Consider the following 20127-nt stretch of genomic DNA (forward strand, 5'->3'; position numbering starts at 1 on the left):
TGCCCTCCCACCAAACACCTATACCCCATGTGAGTGTGTCCTCCTCTGCCTTGCTCCTCACCCTCCTCAGTCTACAAAAATTTTTAGTTAACAGCTCTACCTGGGTCCTTTATCCTCCATGCTAGGGTAGCTTATTGATCCATAGTGGTCATAATTTTTTTTTGTAGTCATGAGAAGGCAAGTCTTCTCTTTGCTTCAAGCATTATAATTAAAGGGCTTAACCAGTGGTTAATAAGCCTGGTACCTGCCTCTGATTTCATAAGTAAGGATAAGTATCCAACGGTTCACTCCAAATGGCTGAGGAATGCATCTACATGATTCATGTGTCTACAGTGGCCTGTGGGATGTAAGCCAGGGGCACAAGGGGCAAGGAAGTGGCCAGTGGGTTTTACTGCCTTACAATCAGATCACATATAACTCTCTGAGACTGAGGTGTTTAAAAAGGCACCAGAGACATGGTGATGGCCAATCCCCTGATAATTCAATACTTGCTCTGGAGTCTTTTTCTCATTTTTCCCCCCATAGGTGGCATCACATGATTGGGATTCAGGAGAGCTGGCTATCCCACTGACTCACCTGGTGACTTTGGCCAAATATCTTAATTTCTCTGGGAATTAGCTTCCCTATTTATGAAATAAAGGACCTGGACTCTGGATTTGAAGAACTTTCCAACTCTTACAGGTCTATTTCCATTCTCCACTTCCATGTCAGTATACATAAAGCAGCTCGCTGACTTAAGGAAAAGCTACTAGAAATGCTCCCCCGACCCAACCCTGCTCGTGAAAACAAATAAAAAACCAAACCAGTGATAGGTCAAAGAAAGTTGTCTTCTGCCCTGATTGCCCCTTCTTAAACTTCCCTTCATATACCCAGTGACTAGTTTCTCCCACCATGTCTCTTAATGCTAGCATCTGGAGTACATTCAGACACACATCTTAAATAAGCTTGGGACGCAGCTAACAGCTGTGACCAGCAGTCTGCCTCTCTCCTGCCCCTCCGCCAAAGGCTCAGACACAATCTGCTGCCCCATTTCCAGAATTCTCAAACTCTATCATGCAGTTTACAACACAACAACATGGTTTCACAAGCAGTGGGGAGAATCGGGATACACATAGCTAATAATCATAATAGATAATATTAAATAACACTTGGAGATTTACTGGTATTATCTCATTTGATCTTTTTCTATTCTTTTTCTTTCTTTTTTTTTTTGGTGAGGCAATTGGGGTTAAATGACTTGCCCAGGGTCACACAGCTAGTAAGTGTTAAGTGTCTGAGGCCGGATTTGAACTCAGGTACTCCTGACTCCAGGGCCAGTGCTCCATCTACTGGGCCATATAGCTGCCCCCATCTCATTTGATCTTAACAGCAACCCTATAAGGTAGGAGCTATTGTTGACCCCTTTTTACAGATGTGGAAACTGAGGGTTAGTGATTTACCCAGGGTCACGGAGCCAGTAAGTGTCTCAATTAGGATTTGAATTCAGATCTTTCCTGATTCCAAGCCCAATAATCAACCCACTATATCACCTACCATGCCATCTCTAATCGTGCAATGATGGTGACTTCTGAATATTCTTAGGGTTTGGCTTTTCTAATCCTTCCTAATTAAAACAATTGTTATAGTAAACATCTTAGCTTAATCCTGAACTCGCTAAATAATCAAATTAATTGGCCTTTAAAGCCCTTTACAGCTGGAAGAGTCTGTTTTTGTATAATATATTGCTATGTTCCATAACCTTTCCCTGTCCCAAACTCATACCCTCCCATCAGGCTAAATCGCAGGATGTGAAGTGGATATGAATGCTGCAAAATATGATTTGTTGTTTTTTTATTTACTAGGTAAATTCTATAAATGGAGCTTGCCAAGCCAGAGGTGCTACCAATGGTCTTTGTCTCATCAGAGGAGAAAGTACCTGGCAACAGTTCCAATGTCTTTTATCAAGGAAAAAAAAAACTAGGCCCAAGCTCTAGATAGCAAGGTATGGAGGAAGAGAATCTCCATGAACTCCATCTGTTTCACTGGGGCCCAGCCTTACGTACAGTAGGTGTGGTTAATCAGGACTTGAACTCTGACCGCAAGATACATACTCATTTGACAGTTTACAATAAGGGTGGCTCATAGACAAGTGGCCTTCCGTCTTTGCAACAGTCACCCCAACTTCTCAACCTAAAGGCTTGAGGGAGAAGAGAAGCAGAACCTGAAAATGAAGAGGTAACAATTTCCCACTTATTCATTCAGTTGTGTGTCTAGAGCAGGAAGGATTGGGGGTGGTTCATGATCCCCTCTGCTCTGTTCCTCCTCACCACCCCCAACCCCACCACCATGGACATGGGTGCTATCCTAAGCTCAGGAAAGAACACCCACCCAGGGGGATGCAAAGGCATCTACTCTCCTAGCCCATCCTAGGAGCAAAGTAGCCAGGTGCAATTGGAAGCCATGAGGTTCATGGTGGCCATTGTCTCCTGAAAGGAGGTATGAACCTGACTGGAGAAGAGTATTCAGAAGCAGGAAGGAAAACCTTTTTCCTGGCACCGTATAGAGGAGAACCATGCTAATTATTTCTAATAGCAACAAGAATACTATTACAACAATTCTTTTGACACAACAACAGTAACAGCAGATGTGTCATATAAGGGTGAGAACTTCATGTTTTCTACATCAGCCAGCTAAACATTGTTTTTAGAAGGAAGGATGTTCATGTCTAACTGATGTATTTGGTTTCAGGCATTGAATACTATAGCCCTTAAATGACTATTGAAAGGTATGGGCAGACTAGCCCTAGAGCCCATGACGTGGTCCCCACAGAGAGAGCACTAGGCTTGGCTTCCAGTCCTCTGTTCCACCATTTTTTTTTAACCTATGAGCCCTTAGAAGAGCACTGTCATGCTTCCATCAGTTTCTTCATCTGCAAAATAGGGACAACAATGCCTACCTGGGGCTCTTCAGAGGGCTGTTGGGAGAATCAAATGAAACAATGCCCATGGTACAGTGAGACAACCACTCCTTTTGGCTCCCCAGACCACTGCTTCTTTTAGTTTCTGGGGGACCTTGGGTAAGTCACATCAACTCAATGGGCCTGCAAGACAAGGGGACTGGATTCCATGGCCTCTGAGGCCCTTTCCAGCTAAAAATCTTTGATCCTCTTTAGACTACTCTCCGTAAACTGTCGTGCACTGTAAAATGTCTGCTGCTTCCTTGCCATCCACAAGGCTGCTGACCCTGGCACATTTTTTTTTCCTCTGCTGCCTGAATGATGGCAGAAGTAATGATGGAAACAGGAAGCTGGAATATAAGGGCTCCTTAGGGAGTTTCCCTTAGTCTCAGAGTCAGTTTGCTCTTATCTCTGGCAATAAAACTTCAGTTCGTGTTTGTGTTTCCATTTGGATTCCAAAGTTTACATTTCTCTCGAGGAAGGAGCTAAAAGAAGGCCTCCTTCCCAGTATGTGGGAAGTGAGCCAAGGAAGGAAGCCCCCTTAGAATTTCTCTGATGGGTGTTTGTTATTTTTTACAGGGCACATTGATTTCATCCCTCTGAAGATATTAGCTTTTAGACTGCCCAGCTCTCTAGCCAATGGATCAGAGATGATTTTAAACCATCAGAGAAATGGCCTACGTGGGTTTACATGACTGTGGTCTTGGGGAGGCAGAGATGGCTCCTCATTTCCCCCTTGGGGAATCTATTCACCACAAGACTGCTCCATGTCTGCTCCCTCTGAGCAGGCCATAAATTTTCCTTCCACTTCTCCCCACCTTGGGATTTTCTGAGGGATCCAAGGGGCATGAGGGCGTTATGTATGAGCTTAGTCATCGGATTCTAGAGACAACTTCACAGTCTTCGAAAGGTGCACAGCCTCCTTCCTGTCAGTGAAGAAGTGGGAGATTGTGGAATGTTGCATGCATTGTTAAGCATGATCATTGTGTCAGACAATTCTGCTTAACTCTTTTTTAGTTATTGTTGTTATTACAAGGGAAGACTCATGAGGTAGAGTGGGTGTAAAAGAGGAATGGGTATGCTGCTAATTATTGTGATAGAAAAGCAATACACAGCCAAGTATCAGCTTGCAGATGAAGGAGCTTGCCTTTGAAGCTGGAAATTTTCAAAATAGTTGGAGGCCAGCTGGTGGCTTCCCAAATGGTGCCAGTTGAGCTGGGACTGAGTGATCCCTCTCCTCAAAATGATGAAGTATAGACTTCAGATTAAGAATTTAGTATCAGGATGAATTCTGTGACAGAAGAGACTCAAGATTCTTCCCTCCCCACTCCTGCTCCCATTCCCCACTTTGGATTTGTTTAGTTCAAGATCTGGATAGATCTGTGATCTCTGAGAGGTGAATTCTTCTTCCAATTTTGAGGATTGCAACCCATGATGGTGCCTACACTTCTGGGGGCCCACAGGAGTCTACATTGAGAGGTAAATAGGGAACTATGGAGCTCATCATCTTTTACTGCCATACAGAGCAGAAGTTGATATTTTGGGAGATTCCAAGCAATCCAGAAATGAGCAGAAGGTGGAGTGGATGGGGACAAAACCACATTAAAATACTTTACTCATCAAAAAAAAGTGTGGAATAATACAGAAGTGTTTGACACCAGGTTGAAGAAAGTCTTCATTTCCCCCCCTTCTTTAACTGTATCTCACTTGCCATTTCATCCTATAAACTGAAAATGCTCATTCAGGCTTTGCTCAGTGCTGTTCCCTGTGTAGCAAGGGTTCAGCTTCTGCTATAATAAAGATCTAAAAGAGGGGAGCAGCTAGGTGTACAGTGGAAAAAGCACTGGTCCTGGACTCAGGAGGACCTGAGTTCAAATCTGACCTTAGACACTTGACACTTACTAGCTGTGTGACTCTAGGCAAGTCACTTAATCCTCATTGCCCTGCAGAAAATTAAAAATAAATAAAAATAAATAAAAATCTAAAAATAATAACTGACATACAGACATTATCTCATTTGAACCTTACAACAAACCTGTGAAGCAAGGGTTATTATTTTCCCCATTTTGCAGATGAGGAATCTGATGTAGAATTAGGGTAAGTGACTTGCCCAAAGTCACAGTGAGTGTATAATGCTGAATCTGAACTCAAGTCTTCCCTACTTCAAGTCCAGTGCTCTATCCACTCTACCCCCTAACTTAATTTCCCTAAGACTAAGAGTCATCATCTGAAAAATGAGGATAATAATAGAGCCTACTTCCTGTAGTTGTTGTGAGAATCAAATGAAGGAAGACATATAAAGCACCTTGCAAACTTTGAAGTGCAGTAGAACTGTTAACTGGTATTACCATTCTTTTATTATCATTATTATTAGTGACTTGCTCAGGGTCACACAGCTAGTGTGTCCAAGGTAGGATTTAAACCAGGTCTTCCCTATGCCTGGGTCAGCATTCTAGCCACGACAACATCCATATTTACATTAGAGAATATGAGATCTAGTCCTTGCTGTGGGCCAGCTCAAAATTGAATAAGAAAGGGCAGACAATCTTTGTCCCATAGGAAAACCCTTTAGGTTGGAATGGGAAGAGACTTCCCTAAGATCACACAGTTATTGGCACATCCCAAACTAGAACTCTGCCTGGATCCTTAGAACAGAGTTCTTTCCATTTGTCCAGACTAACTATAGATAATCTCCAGGGTTTGTTGCCTTTTCTTTCTTGGTACCTTGGGAGCTTTTTTTCTATTCTGGGTCCCTGTAGTTAGAATTAACATCTGTGATGTGTATAAATGAAGGTTACCCCCATCTGGTGCCTGGAAGGTTAAAGAAAGCTTAAGATAGCCCAGAAAGCCAGAACCAAGAATCCTGGAACTTGGGGGAAATTCAGTTAATGGGAAAGGGAGGGAAAGTGGAAGGTATAACCACTTTATGGTTGTGGTAGACTATAAACAAAGGCTGAGGATAATTGAAGAGGATGAGAACCTAGGAGGCTAGGGTATTAAAAGAGAGAAGGGACTGAGGTAGGGAAGACTGTGAGTCTGGTACTCTGGGGTAAGATCCTAGAGATTCAGAGATGATAGCAACAAGGATGTTGCCATCGATAGGATGGAGCAACCTTTTCCCTTTAGTTTAACGCCTACCTTCTCCCTTTGTTCCCCTGCTTCCTACTACTCACAGACACAAAATCACCTCTGTCTCTTTCCAAAAATGGCATCACACACTGCCTTGAGCTGTGGCTAATTATGTAGCAATGGAATGGAGTTGCTAAGGGGATCTGTGGAATCTCTTTCCCCAGAGGTGTTTGAAGATGAGATTCCTTTCAGAATAGGACATTTCAGAATGAGTTCTACCTCAAGGTGGGAAGACTGACTTAATGAATTTTAGAGAGCCTCTATACCCACAGGGGTTCTAGGATTTTTCCATCAGAGCTCTCTCTTTTCTTTTTTTCTTTTCTTTTTTTTTGGGGGGGGGGAGTGGGGCAATGAGAGTTAAGTGACTTGCCCAGGGTCACACAGCTAGTATGTGTCAAGTGTTTGGACTGGATTTGAACTCAGGTCCTCCTGAATCCAGGGCTGGTGCTTTATCCACTGCACCACTGCCCCCTAGAGCTCTCTCTTTTACAGAGGCAGTAATGGACAGCGGGTCTCAGAATCAGAAAGATATGGGTTCAAGTCCCACTTTTGACACTCACTGGCTACGTGATTGTGGTTGTAAGTTGCCCTAGCAGCTTTGTGAGGAGGAGGAAGAAGAAATCCCTGTGCCAATCAGCTTTTACACAGCCCTGCTCACTGGGGCACAATCAGGAGTTCCCTGGGTCATCCTAGCAAAGTACCAGCAAGGAACTGCAGTGCTTGGCTGGGTCCTGCCCAGAGTCAGAAAACTAGGGATTGCCCATATCACCTGCCACACTAGAAGAAACCCATCACCATTTCTAATCATTAAGTGACACAGAAATGATTTTCAGTTCATACGTTTTAGTACCTTAATAAATACAATTAAGCAAATAGAAACAATCAGAAAGGAAATACAGAATTAGATCTAAGACTGTAACCAAGTCTAAGCCAGTAGGCTTCCCTCCTCCTGCTCCCCTTTGTCCCCCACCATGAGAGTGTTTCCTAATAATTTACACAAGCCATACAGTTAGGAGTCACCAGTTCCATTCTCTAGTCTTTCTCTTTTTTTTTTTTTTTTTTTTTTTTGCAGGCAATGGGGGTTAAGTGACTTGCCCAGGGTCACACAGCTAGTAAGTGTTAAGTGTCTGAGGCCGGATTTGAACTCAGGTACTCCTGACTCCAGGGCCGGTGCTTTAACCACTGCGCCATCTAGCTGCCCCTTTTTTTTCTTTTTTCTTTTTTTTTTTTTTTCTAGTCTTTCTCAATAAGCAATTAGGACTAGTCACTTCTCTGTCAACCTCAATTTCTCTCCTGGTAATAGTGCAGTAAGATTGCTCCTTTCAAGTCTTTTGGAGTTATTGTAAGAAATAACTGTGTGAATAATGTTTGATCTTTTACCTATTTTCATTTTTTCAAACAAATATTTATTGAGCTTTTACCATGGAAGCAGGACCTACTCCTGCTTACAATTCAGGAACAAAGACAACCTAAGGACAAGGCAGCCAGAGACAGTTGCCTCAGAAAAATATTAATCTGGGATTATAATCATTGAGAGTGTCAGAGCCAAGCCAAGTGCCTTGAGGACAAATCCAATGCCCTTACTAGCTTTGTGATATTGGGCAATACAAGTCACCACTCTGAACCCCATGGTTGTTGGCTATTGGTGAGGAAAGAAATGGTACTTCCCTACCCCCAATCACCACCTTAGAATTTCCCAAGATCATCTGGTGCTAGTTTCACCTCCTATTAAGTGAAGTGTACAACACCCACAGAAGACTTCCTTGAGAGAAGAGTGCCCCACCACACTGCAACTTTGGGCTAAATATGGGTCTGTCCTTCATTTCCTAGACTTTCTCCACCTTTCTCCCTGTGTGTCGCACCAGAACTTTCCATACTTTGGATCATGGAGATAAGGAGGGAACAAATGGATGTGATGATTGAGCCACTGTCCGTGATCTTTGAAATATTGTGGGAATAGGAGAGGTAGCACAGGACTAGAGAGGAGCAGATACTGCCCCCACCTTTGACAAAAGTAAAGAAGAGCCACATTTGCAAAATATAGACCAGGGAGCTTGACTTGGATTCCTGGAATATTCTAGAGGCGGTTAGTACTCTCATAGGTTTAGAGCTGGAAGTGACCTTAGAGAAATCAAGTTCAGTGGTTCAGGCACATATGAATTTAGTTTTATTTGAATATTCTAAAAACTGGATTACTATTCCTCTGGGTTTATCTAATGCACTTAATAGCATATTCTGAGAAGGGATACATGAGCTTCATAATCCTGACAATGGGGTCCATGAAACTTAAAAGGTTAAGACCCATGATCTAATTGGATCCCTGCCCATTTTTATTGACAGAAGAGAGGTGGTCACATAGATCAAGAACGATGGATACATTTCTAGACATGGCCAAAGGATTTATTTGTTTTGCTTGACTCTACTTATTTGTTAAAAGGGAGGCTTCAGGGGTTGGAATATGTTTGTGTATGCTATTGTGGGGGTGTCATTAGGAAATTATGGTGATATATATATATATATACATATATATATATATATATATATATATATATATATATATATATAGAGAGAGAGAGAGAGAGAGAGAGAGAGAGAGAGAGAGAGAGAGAGAGAGAGAGAGAGAGAGAAAGAGAGGGCGGGGGGGGAAATTATAACAGGTTATTCAAACAAAGAAACTGAGGCTCAGAGAGATTGTGACTTGCCTAAGTTCACACAGGTAGCCAGTGGTGGAGCTGGGATTTGAACCCAATTCCTCTCACCTCTGAATCCAATCCATTGTGCTATGTTCTCTCTTAAGGAGGTGGCTAATGAATGTCTAAAAAGTGGGACTGGTGATCACAGAGTCACCATGGCTTCAGTAAAAAGAGGTTATTGTATGTTAACCTCATTTCTTTTTTTGAAAGGGTTATTAGACATGATAGATGAGGGCAATGCTTTGTATAGTTTACCTAGATTTTAGCCCACTCTATATTCTTGTGAATAAGATAGGGAGACAGGAGTCACTAGACAGATTTGAAAATGTCCAGATTCAAATTGTAGCCATTCATCCAGGGTTTGATGTCAGCTTGGAAGGAAGGCGTCTCTAGAGGAGCACCCTGGGGATTTGCCCTTATTTAAGAGTTTTATAAAAAACTTGGATGAAACCACAGATGGCAGATTTATCAAATTTTCAGATAACCCAAAGCCATAAGGGATCCCCAAATACCTTTGTGGGTCAAACTCAATCCAAGATGAAATTGAATAGGGATAAATGGCAAATTTACAAACTTGGGTTAAAAAAATTAACCATAAAATAACCAATAATAAATAAATGATTGGATGATGTATAATCAATAATTGATAAATAAATAATTAACGATTAGGGGAAGCATGACTAAAAAACAATCCAAAACTCAATTTGAGTCAACAGTGTCATGATTTGGCAACTAAAAAATAAAAAATCAGAAGGACCCCAATCTTGGGCAACTTTGAGAAAAGTATAGGGTCCAAAATGAGAGAATTCTTGCTGTACTTGGCCTTAGAGCACATCTGGAATGTTGTATTTGATTCTGGGTCACATTTTAGAAAAGGCATTGGTAAACTAGATTGTTGTTATTCAGTCATTTCAGGTGTGTCTGACTCTTTGTGACCCCATTTGCAGTTTTCTTGGCAAAGATACTGGCATGGTTTGCTGTTTCCCTCTCCAGATCATTTTATAGATGAGGAAACTGAGGCAAAAAGTGACTTGCCCAGGGTCACACAACTAGCAAGTGTCTGAAACTGGATTTCAACTCAGGTATTCCTGATTCCAGGCTCCCATGCCACCTAGTTGCCCTGAAAAAAACCTAGATAGTATATAACAAGCGAAGACAATCAGGATGGTAAAGGTCCCTAAGATTTTTCCATATGAGAATTTGTTGAAAGAATCAGAAACATTTGGCCTAGAGAATAGATTTAGCTGGAAAATCATAGTTGTCTTCAAGCATTTAAAAGGCTGACCTGTGGAGGGAGGATTGGCCTTGTTCTATGGTCCCCAGAGGGCAGAATGAAGGGAAAAGAGGAAAAATTAGGTGTGATTGATATAAGGAAGAATTTCCTGCCACAATTGTTCAAAGTGACAGGGTCTTCCTCAGTGGGAGAATGGGTTCTCCCTCACTGGAGGTCTTCAAGCAAAAGGTTGTAGGGGGTGTTGGTTGGTGTTGGGGGTCCTCGTTTAGGCATAGGTTAGTCAATTTTCAAGTTCAGCACATTGGAACTCCCCTCTTCAAGGAACTGTTGTGCCTCCCTATTATCTCTAGGAAAAAGTACAACTTCTTCATTGGTAAAGAACAAGTTTGTAGTATCTTTTGGCATGAACTAGGCTTGAAAGCAGACTAATGGTTTAGACTGTATGAGGCCATTCTGTTGGGTTCCTCATTCCCCACTCCCTGAAGCAGCTCAAGGATAACAAAGGGCGGGTCCTATGGGTTGAAGGTAAAACTCAGCACTTCAAACGTACTTAATACTTGATTAATTCTTCATGCAATTATCCTCTCTCCTCATGCCTATGGAATAATTTGAGCTTTGTTGACCTCTAAACAGACACATAACAGCCTATGTTTGAAGGAAGGCTGCTCTGTAACCTGCTCTTTGTAAAACTGGCCTCGTTATTGGCCTTAAAAAATATTGTGTCTATGTTACAGGTGCTCAGTAGATTGTTAGCTTGTCAAGGTCAAAGACTGTTTTTATTTTGCTAAGCACAGTACCTGGCACATAGTAGGTCTTAAGAAAAGCTTGTAAGTTCAATTGCTCAGTTGTCTCTATAGTCAAGCCCAGTAAATCCTAGGATTTTAGAGTTAAAATGGGTCTCATCAGTGGTTCAGTCCAGCTCCTTCATTTAGAAGAGGAGGACTAAAGAAGTAAAGTGATTTGTCCAAGGTCACACAGCTAGCAAGAGGCAGACCCAGAATTCAAACCCATTAATGATTCATTACTCTTTGGGTCTGGCAATTCAACCAGCCTCAAAACCACCTGATTCTAACCCACATCTCACCATTATAGTCCCTTAAAATAACATCTCAGACTCCTGAATCCATCAGTCTTTCCCATACACTGACCTGGAAATTTCATAATATGTGATTTCCTGCAACTCACTTCTTGGTTTCAGAGTGAAACCAAACTATTATCTCTGTAGTTCAAGACACTACAGCAAGACCCTCCATACCCTGCACCAAATGCTTTTATTATGGTCATAGGTGAATCAGTGTTACAGGGACCAGTTACTTTGGAACTGTCACCAGCCTCCTGAAGGACCATATTTTCATAACATGACAATATAGTTTCATTATAAGGTAATGTTGAATGGGAAAATGCTATGCAGGCATGCCAATAATGAAACCTAAGATTACATTGGACCTTTGGCAACCACATCATGCTGTGACTCAATGACCTTGCACCTATATAAAATCTCTAAATCTTCATCATATTAACTACTCCTCTTAAACCATATTTTTCTTAGCCCAGTTGTGTTTTTTTTTACCTAAGAGTTTATCACAGTACCTAGTGCTTAATAAATGTTTGGTGACTAACCGAGAAGCTTTCACTTATCCTTCCTGAATTTCATATGGTTCTGTTTAATCCATTGTTACTACTTCTTTTTAGATCCCAACTCTGTCTTCCAAGATAACTCTCTCTCCTAGTTTCATACCTTCTTCAAGTCTGATGAGAAAACCATCAATAACTTCATCTAGAGTAAGGGATCCTAGCCTGGGGTTGATACATCACTAAGGGCTACAAGAAGTTTGTTGAAAGAAGAAAAAGGAATATTATCTGATTGAGATACCCCAGATGTAGGAGAGTTAATGGGGGTGGGGGTGGGGATTGCAGATTGAAGATAGAACAATTTTATGATACTAAAAACATTATGGACTAAATAGTTTTCTTTATGAAAAATCAATTGCTATCTTTATTTTATTTCTTATATGCATGGTAAAATCAAGAATTTACTTTCTTTCATGTTGAATGGGGAGATAGAAAATTTTACTGAAAGCCAGAGAGGACAGGGACTAGAAGAATTTGGGAACCACTGTTCTGAGTCATTGATAAAAATATTGAAAAAAATATGGCCCAGGGAAGAGCCCTTAGCCACTACAAGAATCTTCCCTCCAAGTTAAAATTAACTCATTAATGATTATTCTTGGCATCATCTAGTCAACATTTGTATAACTATCCATATGGATATTCTGAGTGAATTTGTTCTTAATTCATCCATACTACCCATATTGCATTTCCCTGATCTACCAGTCTGATAATACTGCTAAAAGAGGAAATGAAATTAATTTGCCATGACTTTTTTTTTTCACCCTTTGGTGAACACTTGTCTCCTTGTGGTCACTGCTTCTTTTTCTAAATAAATGTTTAAATTTCATTCATTTTCTAAAAGGCTCTAAATTAAAATATATATATATATATATATATATTTTTTTTGCAGGACAATGAGGGTTAAGTGATTTGCCCAGGGTCACAAAGCTAGTAAGTGTCAAGTGTCTGAGGCCAGATTTGAACTCAAGTCCTTCTGAATCCAGGACTGTGGCTTTATCCACTGTACCACCTATCTGCCCCAGGCTCTAAAATTTTTTCCAGAGATGGATGCCAACTTCTCATATCCCTTTTTTCATATCCCTCATTCTGAATTATACCTACAACTCCTTGGTTCCTCTGAATTTGTGATCAACACAACCATTTGTCTGGATTCTTTAGTCAGGCTAGGGCCACCACTTCTCCAATGACCTGTATGATCTCCTCTCTTCCAAGCTCTACTCAACTCTTCTGAGGAGAACCACTGGGACTAAACTGAGAGGCAGCATGAAACATTAAGTAATGTATATGAGTCAGGAAGATCTGGTTTCAAGTCTCACCTCTGATACTCACTAGTTATGTGATCTGTGGCAAATTCTAATCTGTAAAATGGAAATAATAGTAACCTGTGTGTATCATGAGTTTCTCATGAAGATCAAATGAGATAATATATCAAAGTAGCTAGCTAATGATTCTAAGTATAACAGTTATTATTATCAAAAGGATTCTGGAAAGTATTGTTCTGAATCAGGAGGGCAACAGTGACTTTGAGCATATATGTCTAATATTCTTTATGGGCATTACAAAGGATGATAGAGGGCATACTTTCAGGTGAAGAAAACTGAATCAAAGAAAAAATGAAAAAATCCACCCCCACCCAAGGAACTTATATTCTTGGGTGAGGGTGGGAGGATAAAATGTATAGGCCGGGATGTAAATACAATATAAAAGCAACATTTGAAAGGAAGCATAGTGTAGAGGTTGAAGAGATGACCTCAGAGTTGGGAATTCCTGTGTGCATATACTAGCTATGTGACTGTGGGAAGGTAGCCAAATCCTTCTATAACCTGAGTTCTTAACCTGATGTCTGTGACCTTTTTTTATTGCTAAGTTTCAATATAATTGGTTTCCTTTGCAATCCTATAACTTTTATTTTATACATATACAAACATTATTCTGAGGACGGGTCCATGAGCTTCACTGGACTATTAAAGGGGTCCATGATACACACAAAGGTCAAGGATCCTTGTTCTATAAGTACTTTCATGGAAAAGGTGTTTATCTGAAAAGATAGAGATGGGATCTCACCAGGTATCCTCTATACCAGTGAATTCACAGGTCTTAGAAACAGAAATGTTAGATAAATTTCCAGGGGAAGGAGTCTAACAACTGGGGAGGGGGTCAAAATAGGCCTTGCATAAAAGGTCAAACCTGGATGAATCTTAAAGGGAGTTTAAGAAGTGGAGATGGGGGCAGCTAGATGGTGCAGTGGATAAAGCACTGGCCCTGGAGTCAGGAGTACCTGGGTTCAAATCCGGCCTCAGACACTTAACACTTACTAACTGTGTGACCCTGGGCAAGTCACTTTACCCCAATTGCCTAACCAAAACAAAAAAAAAGAAGAAGAAGAAGTGGAGATAAGGAAAGAGCATTCTGGTTATAGAGAACAGCCTGTGCAAAGATATGGAGGTGGGAAATCTAACATCATATTCATAGGAAATGACAGGTAATCCATTTAGACCAGAACATAATATGCAAAATGGAGGAATGTTACATTACTCTGAAAAGTAGGCCAAGCCAGAGCATGAAGGGCATTGCATTTTGTCTTAAAGACACTGGGGGGCCCTGAAGTTTCTTGAGTGATGTGGTCAGACTTTTTTTTTTTTACCAAATGCATTTCATAACCTCTATTCTAATCTAACAGGCTCCCTTGGTGTTCTTAAAAGACGACATTCCATGTCCACATAGGCTTTTCCCCATGTCTTCTCTCTACCTCCCAGAATCCCTAGCTCCCTGCAAAGCACAGCTTAGGTGCCCCCTCCTTACACAACCGTTCCTGATTCCCCAGGGGTTAATGCTTTCTCAATCATAAAATTTGTTTTATTGCTTTTTGTAGTTTGTACTTAATTCTCTGGGTATATGTTACAACTCTTACCCCAGTAGAAGGGAAGCTTACTGAGGGCAGAGTTTACTCATTTTTGTCTTCATTTCCGTATCAGGTGCTTAATAAGTATTTATTGAACTAAATTGTGGAGGAATAGTGGATTAACTGAAAAATGTGTTTTAGTAGGTGGCTCCTAGGTAAATAGACTTGCTGGTTCAGGGCTATATTCCCATTTTCTTATAGAAACTTAGGGTTTAGGGCAGTTAGGTGGCAAAGTGGATAAAGCACCAGCCCTGGAGTCAGGAGGACCTGAGTTCAAATGCGGTCTTAGACATTTGACATTTACTAGCTGTATGACCTTGGACAAGTCACTTAACTCTCATTGACCTCCCCCCCCCAAAAAAAGCAACTTAGGGTTTAAAGGAACCTGAAAGATTGTCTAGTCCACTCCTCAGAGCAAACTGAGGCTTACAGGAAGGAAAGCTTACCCAAGGTCATGCACCTACTTACCATCTGGATCCCATTTCATTAAAGAGCTGTGTCTGTACACTAACCTGGCTGGAAAAGCTTTTCCCAGAAATGAATCTGAGAGCTAAAAGGCAAGAATCTAGAAATTCTCTTTAAATGTCCCCATTCAGGGAAAATGTGATAAGGAGACTTAGCAGTTATATAACGTTAAGGAGCACCCAGATAAAAATGGTTAGCCTGGAATCATGAGGTTAAAGTCTAGGTCCTCAGGCACTGAAGAAAATCGATAGCTCTTTAAACTCCTATAATGAAGGAGTAGGGGTGGATAGGGTGTTGGACTTGAAGTCAAAAATATCTGGTTGCAAAATCTGTTACAGTTACAGTTTAATGCAATCGGTAAGAATCCCATTCCCCTTCTTGGAAATCAAGAACCTCTCCTAAACAGCTAAACTTTGCCAAGATGAATCATTTTGCTGAAGGTTTAGGACAGTTGCCGTGTCTTTTTCTTGCTTTCTCTTCCATTGATGTCAGTAACATCTAAGTAACTCCTGCTCTTGCAGAAGGACCCCTAGATGACTTCATTTGACAGTCCAGCCACACATGGGGCTAATGTCCCATTAACCTTAGCCCTGAGGCATCAAATCTATTTATACAATTTAGTTGTTACAAAGTGCAGCTCTGGTAGAGTTATGCCTGGCTCCTCAGAGCCTACCACTTCAGGGAGTCTGCACCAGTGGGGTCTAATGTGGCCAGGCTGCCCCTACTGTGGACTTTGATCATAGGTTCATATTCACAGAATTTTAGAGTAAGTAGGAGGAGGAAATCTCTGGCCCAATCCTAATTTTACAGAAGAGGACTAGGGTCATAGATTTAGAGTGGAAAGGGACCATCAAGTTCAACTCCCTCATTTTACAGATGGAGAAACTGAGGCAGACAGTCATTAAGTGACTTGCCCAGGGTCATACAATGTCAGGGGAAGAATTTATACCAGGGTCTTCTTGGCTCCAAGCCCAGTACTCTTTGTACTTCTCCTCTTAGAGAGCTGCCTAAACCAAGACCTACTAATAAATGGCAGGGATAAGAGCAAGGCCAGGTCCTCTGACTCCACTCAATCAATCAATCAGGGTCTAGCACAGTGCTTGGCATATAGTAGACACTGGATTAGTTCTCTCTCCTCTATGCCCCTGTTAAAAGGGAAATTCTTTGCTCAGTTTTCACCCTGATTAATGAGACAAAACTCAGGACAAAGAGAATTAAAAGAAGTCTATTAAAAGTACATCAGGGCAGCTAGGTGACGCAGTGAATAAAGCACTGGCCCTGGATTCAGGAGGACCTGAGTTCAAATTCAGCCTCAGACACTTGACACCTACTAGCTGTGTGACCCTGGGCAAGTCACTTAACCCCCATTGCCTGAAAAACAAAAACAAAAATTTAAAAAAAGTACATCAAAGGGGGCAGCTGGGTGGTGCAGTGGATAGAGCACTGGCCCTGGATTCAGGAGGACCTGAGTTCAAATCCAGCCTCAGACACTTGACACTTACTAGCTGTGTGACCCTGGGCAAGTCACTTAACCCCCATCACCCCGCAAAAAAAAAAAAAGTATATCAGGGTAGCAACACATTGATAGGTTGATTACTAGAAATCAGCAAGGGTTTCAAGATGGTGCCAATTTTTATTGGTAACTTTCATAATGATATAAAGGCAATTCAGGTAGGCCCAGGTCAGCAAAAAGGAGTGGGCCATTGCATCTTAGTTCTTCCCCCAGGTAACAAGTATGTGGTAATTTGCCAGGAACAAACAGGGGGCAGCTAGGTGGCACCAGGGCCTGGAGTCAGAAAGACCTGAGTTCAAATCTGGCTTCAGACAGTTTCTAGTTATGTGACCCTAGGCAAATCACTTTAGCCTGTTAGCCTCAGTTACCTCACCTGCAAAATGAGTTGGAGAAGGAAATGGCAAGCCACTCCAGTATCTTTATCAAAAACAAAACCAAAAAACCATAAATGGGGTCACAGAGAGTCAGACACGAATAAGACTAGAACAACAAGAAGAACACAACTAGGTGGGGTGATATGGTTCATGATGAAAAGCAAGTAATACAAAGCTGCAGATTAGAGCCTTCCCCAATACTGATTGACAAGCAAGTCTGGGAATGATAGGTCACTGAGTCTGGGTAACTTTCCATATCCCACTGCCATATCTGATAATCATGAAAATAATTAAGACAGAAAGCTAAAAGCAGGAAGCAGAACAGTCATTTACTGCATCGGAAGCAAAAGAAAATCTAGATTATTAAATAGAAGTTCTTCATTTAGCATCCACTAAAATCTACAAGAATTGGGGTCACAAGGGCAGCTAGGTGGCACAGTGGATAGAGCACTGGCCCTGGAGTCAGGAGGACTTGAGTTCAAATCTGGCTTCAGACACATGACACTTACTAGCTGTGTGACCCTGGGCAAGTCACTTAACCCCAATTGCCTCACCAAAAGAAAGAAAGAAAGAAAGGAAAGAAAGAAAGAGAGAGAGAGAGAGAGAAAGAGAGAAAGAAAGAAAGAAAGAAAGAAAGAAAGAAAGAAAGAAAGAAAGAAAGAAAGAAAGAAAGAAAGAAAGAAAGAAAGAAAGAAAGAAAGAAAGAAAGAAAGAAAGAAAGAAAAAATTGGAGTCACTGAGGCCATTTAGACAGCTCAGTAGCCCAATGAATAGAGCATTGGACTTGGAGTCAGAAAGAACTGAGTTCAAATCCATCCTCAGACACTTGTCCCTTGGTGTCTTAGTCTCTAAAATAAGGACCATAATATCATCTAGTCCCAAGGTGGTTGTAAGGACAAAATGAGATATTTGCAAACTTTAAAGAGCTTTATAAATACCAGCTAATAACTAGGGTGGTTATCATGGCAAATGTTTTCAGAAAACTTGGCTGTCTAATGCCAAATTATCCCTTTTTATCCTGTGACTTAGGGAGATGAATATTATTGAAGGAGAAAAATAATGGAACATAGATGTTGGGGTTTTTTTTTTAAGTCTACTGGTATGTGCTGAAATTGTCCAACAGTAAATGCTCATTAGCCTGGCCCTATAACTGAAGGAATGTCTAAGATACCCCCCTCTAACGGGGCCTGTGTGGTGGGTCACCCTTCACCAAATGGAGTCAGAAAGCATTTTCTGATTTTAAATTATGACATAAGCAAGGACGAGACTGAGTATTAAACCAAGAGTCAACAATTCAGGGCTTTAATTCCAGCTCTGGAATTAATAAATATATGAGGTCACCCCTCTACAGGATCAATCAATCAGCATTTAATAAGCAGTTATTATGTGCCAAGCACTGGGCTAGATACAAGGGATAGGAGTACAAAGAAAGAAATTATACGCTGATCACAATGAGCTTACAAGCCAATGGAGATAACAAGGACATATAAATGACACAAATATAAAGTTAAAACATATAGTGGTAAGAAGGGAGTGCAGAGGATTTAAAGTTGTAAGGGACCTCAAACGTCCTTTAGACCAGTAGTTCTAGCTCACATAGAAATGATTCCTGCAAACTGCACATTATTAACTTAGAAAACCATAAATAACATTATCTATGTTGTATTGTATTTTTATTTAATTTGTTAAACATTTCCCAAATACATTTCAATCTGGTTTGGGCCACACTTGGGAGTTTTGCAGGCCACTTGTCAGCAGCTGACCATGAGTTTGATGCCTCTGCCAGTTCAACATCTTTATTTTTCAGGGGAAGAAACTGATGTGAGTAAATTAGTTTCTGGGAAAGTAGCAAAGGCATGATCTGAAGTCTCATTCTTTGACTGTAAATCCAGTGCTGAAAAAAACAAAAAACACACAGATGGATTAGAAAGTATCTCTACTGTCCTCCTAGCTCTAATTGTGTTTGGTCCAAGGTTCCTTCCGGATCTAACATTCCCTTTTCCCAGGGAGGTAGCAAAGTACAGTGGAAAGAGGGTACAACTTGGAAGCTAGGGACTTGAGCATAATTTCTCTCTTATTCACTCTCTGTGTGACCTGGGATACCACCTTTCTACGTCTCAGTTTCTTCATATGTACTATGAGGTCACTGGACGAGTTGATCATCAAGGCCTCTCCCAGCTCTTAATCTACCATCCTATGGTCCTTTCCAAAGTTAATATTCTTTATTTTAAGGGCCCTCCACGCTTGGACAAGCTACAAAATTTGATGACTCAACCAGAATCCCCTTCCAATATTCATAAATAAAGGACAATGGGGCAGAGATGGTGACCTAATGGGAATATGTTGAGTTGGCATTCAAATCCTATTTGACATACCTCTATGATCCTGTAACGATTGGAATAACGCCACCTGCTGGATACTTACTGTAGAAGAGTTCTGCCCATGAAGGGAAGGTCTTTGAGGGCAAGACCAGGAGTCTTTTCTTCAGGAGTCAGGAAGTGACGCGGACTAGTGGGAGGAGGAAGGAAGAGACTGGCGCTCAGTCTCGGGCTCTTTCCTTTGGACTCTGGTGGAGAGCGGAGCTAGAAATGTGCTCTCCCTTTAATAGATAGGAATCTAGGCCTTTCTCTCTCTTTACCAAATTCTTATTCTCCTTAATAAATGCTTAAAAGTCTAACTCTTGCTAAAGCTTATAATTTATTGGCGACCACTCATTAAATATTTTAGACAGACTAGCTAGAATTTTAGCCCTTAACAGATGGCTGACCACGAAGGGATAAGCTGAACCTCACTTCTGATCTTCCGGTTGGGTAAGAAATTTTCCCTACCCTAACCCTTTAAATCTTAAGTACTGCTGAATTGCCTGGTGTTTTCCCTTTAAATTTTTTCAAATGGACCTTTTAAACTCCCTAATTATCCTATTTTTGATTTTAGTCTGTTTAACCAGACAAATGGGAGATAAGATCATGTTAATGCTTTGTTTTTGTGGATTTTCTATTTTTCTTTTTATTTTTGTTAAAAGAGCCAGCAACTTACTCACACAAGGAAATATCTCTCCCTCTCCCAACCATGCTTTTTCAGAGAAACCTGAAGAGATTCCTGCAGCTTTTCCCAGTTCTAACACTAATTGTTGCTCTAATTTTGCATGCCTGGAGGCAATGACCCACCCTCTAGAAGCTTTTAATCCCCTAGCACCTGGAGGCAAAGTGGGGGAAGAGGAATCCAGGCCTGAGTTCAAAATCAAGTCTGA

At 41.1% G+C, this 20127-nt stretch overlaps 1 protein-coding gene across 1 annotated transcript in view; it reads left to right on the plus strand.

The window, feature by feature from the left end:
- Window positions 1-293: 293 nt before the first annotated feature.
- PRAP1 (proline rich acidic protein 1) overlaps window positions 294-20127 on the plus strand; it is a 33601-nt gene continuing 13767 nt past the window's right edge. Inside the window, exon 1 of the mRNA XM_043980289.1 lies at window positions 294-346. Coding sequence (XP_043836224.1) covers window positions 294-346 — 53 coding nt within the window. The remainder of the gene's footprint in view (window positions 347-20127) is intronic.

The sequence above is a fragment of the Dromiciops gliroides genome, chromosome 2 (assembly GCF_019393635.1).
Source record: "Dromiciops gliroides isolate mDroGli1 chromosome 2, mDroGli1.pri, whole genome shotgun sequence".
Taxonomy (NCBI): Eukaryota; Metazoa; Chordata; class Mammalia; order Microbiotheria; family Microbiotheriidae; genus Dromiciops; species Dromiciops gliroides.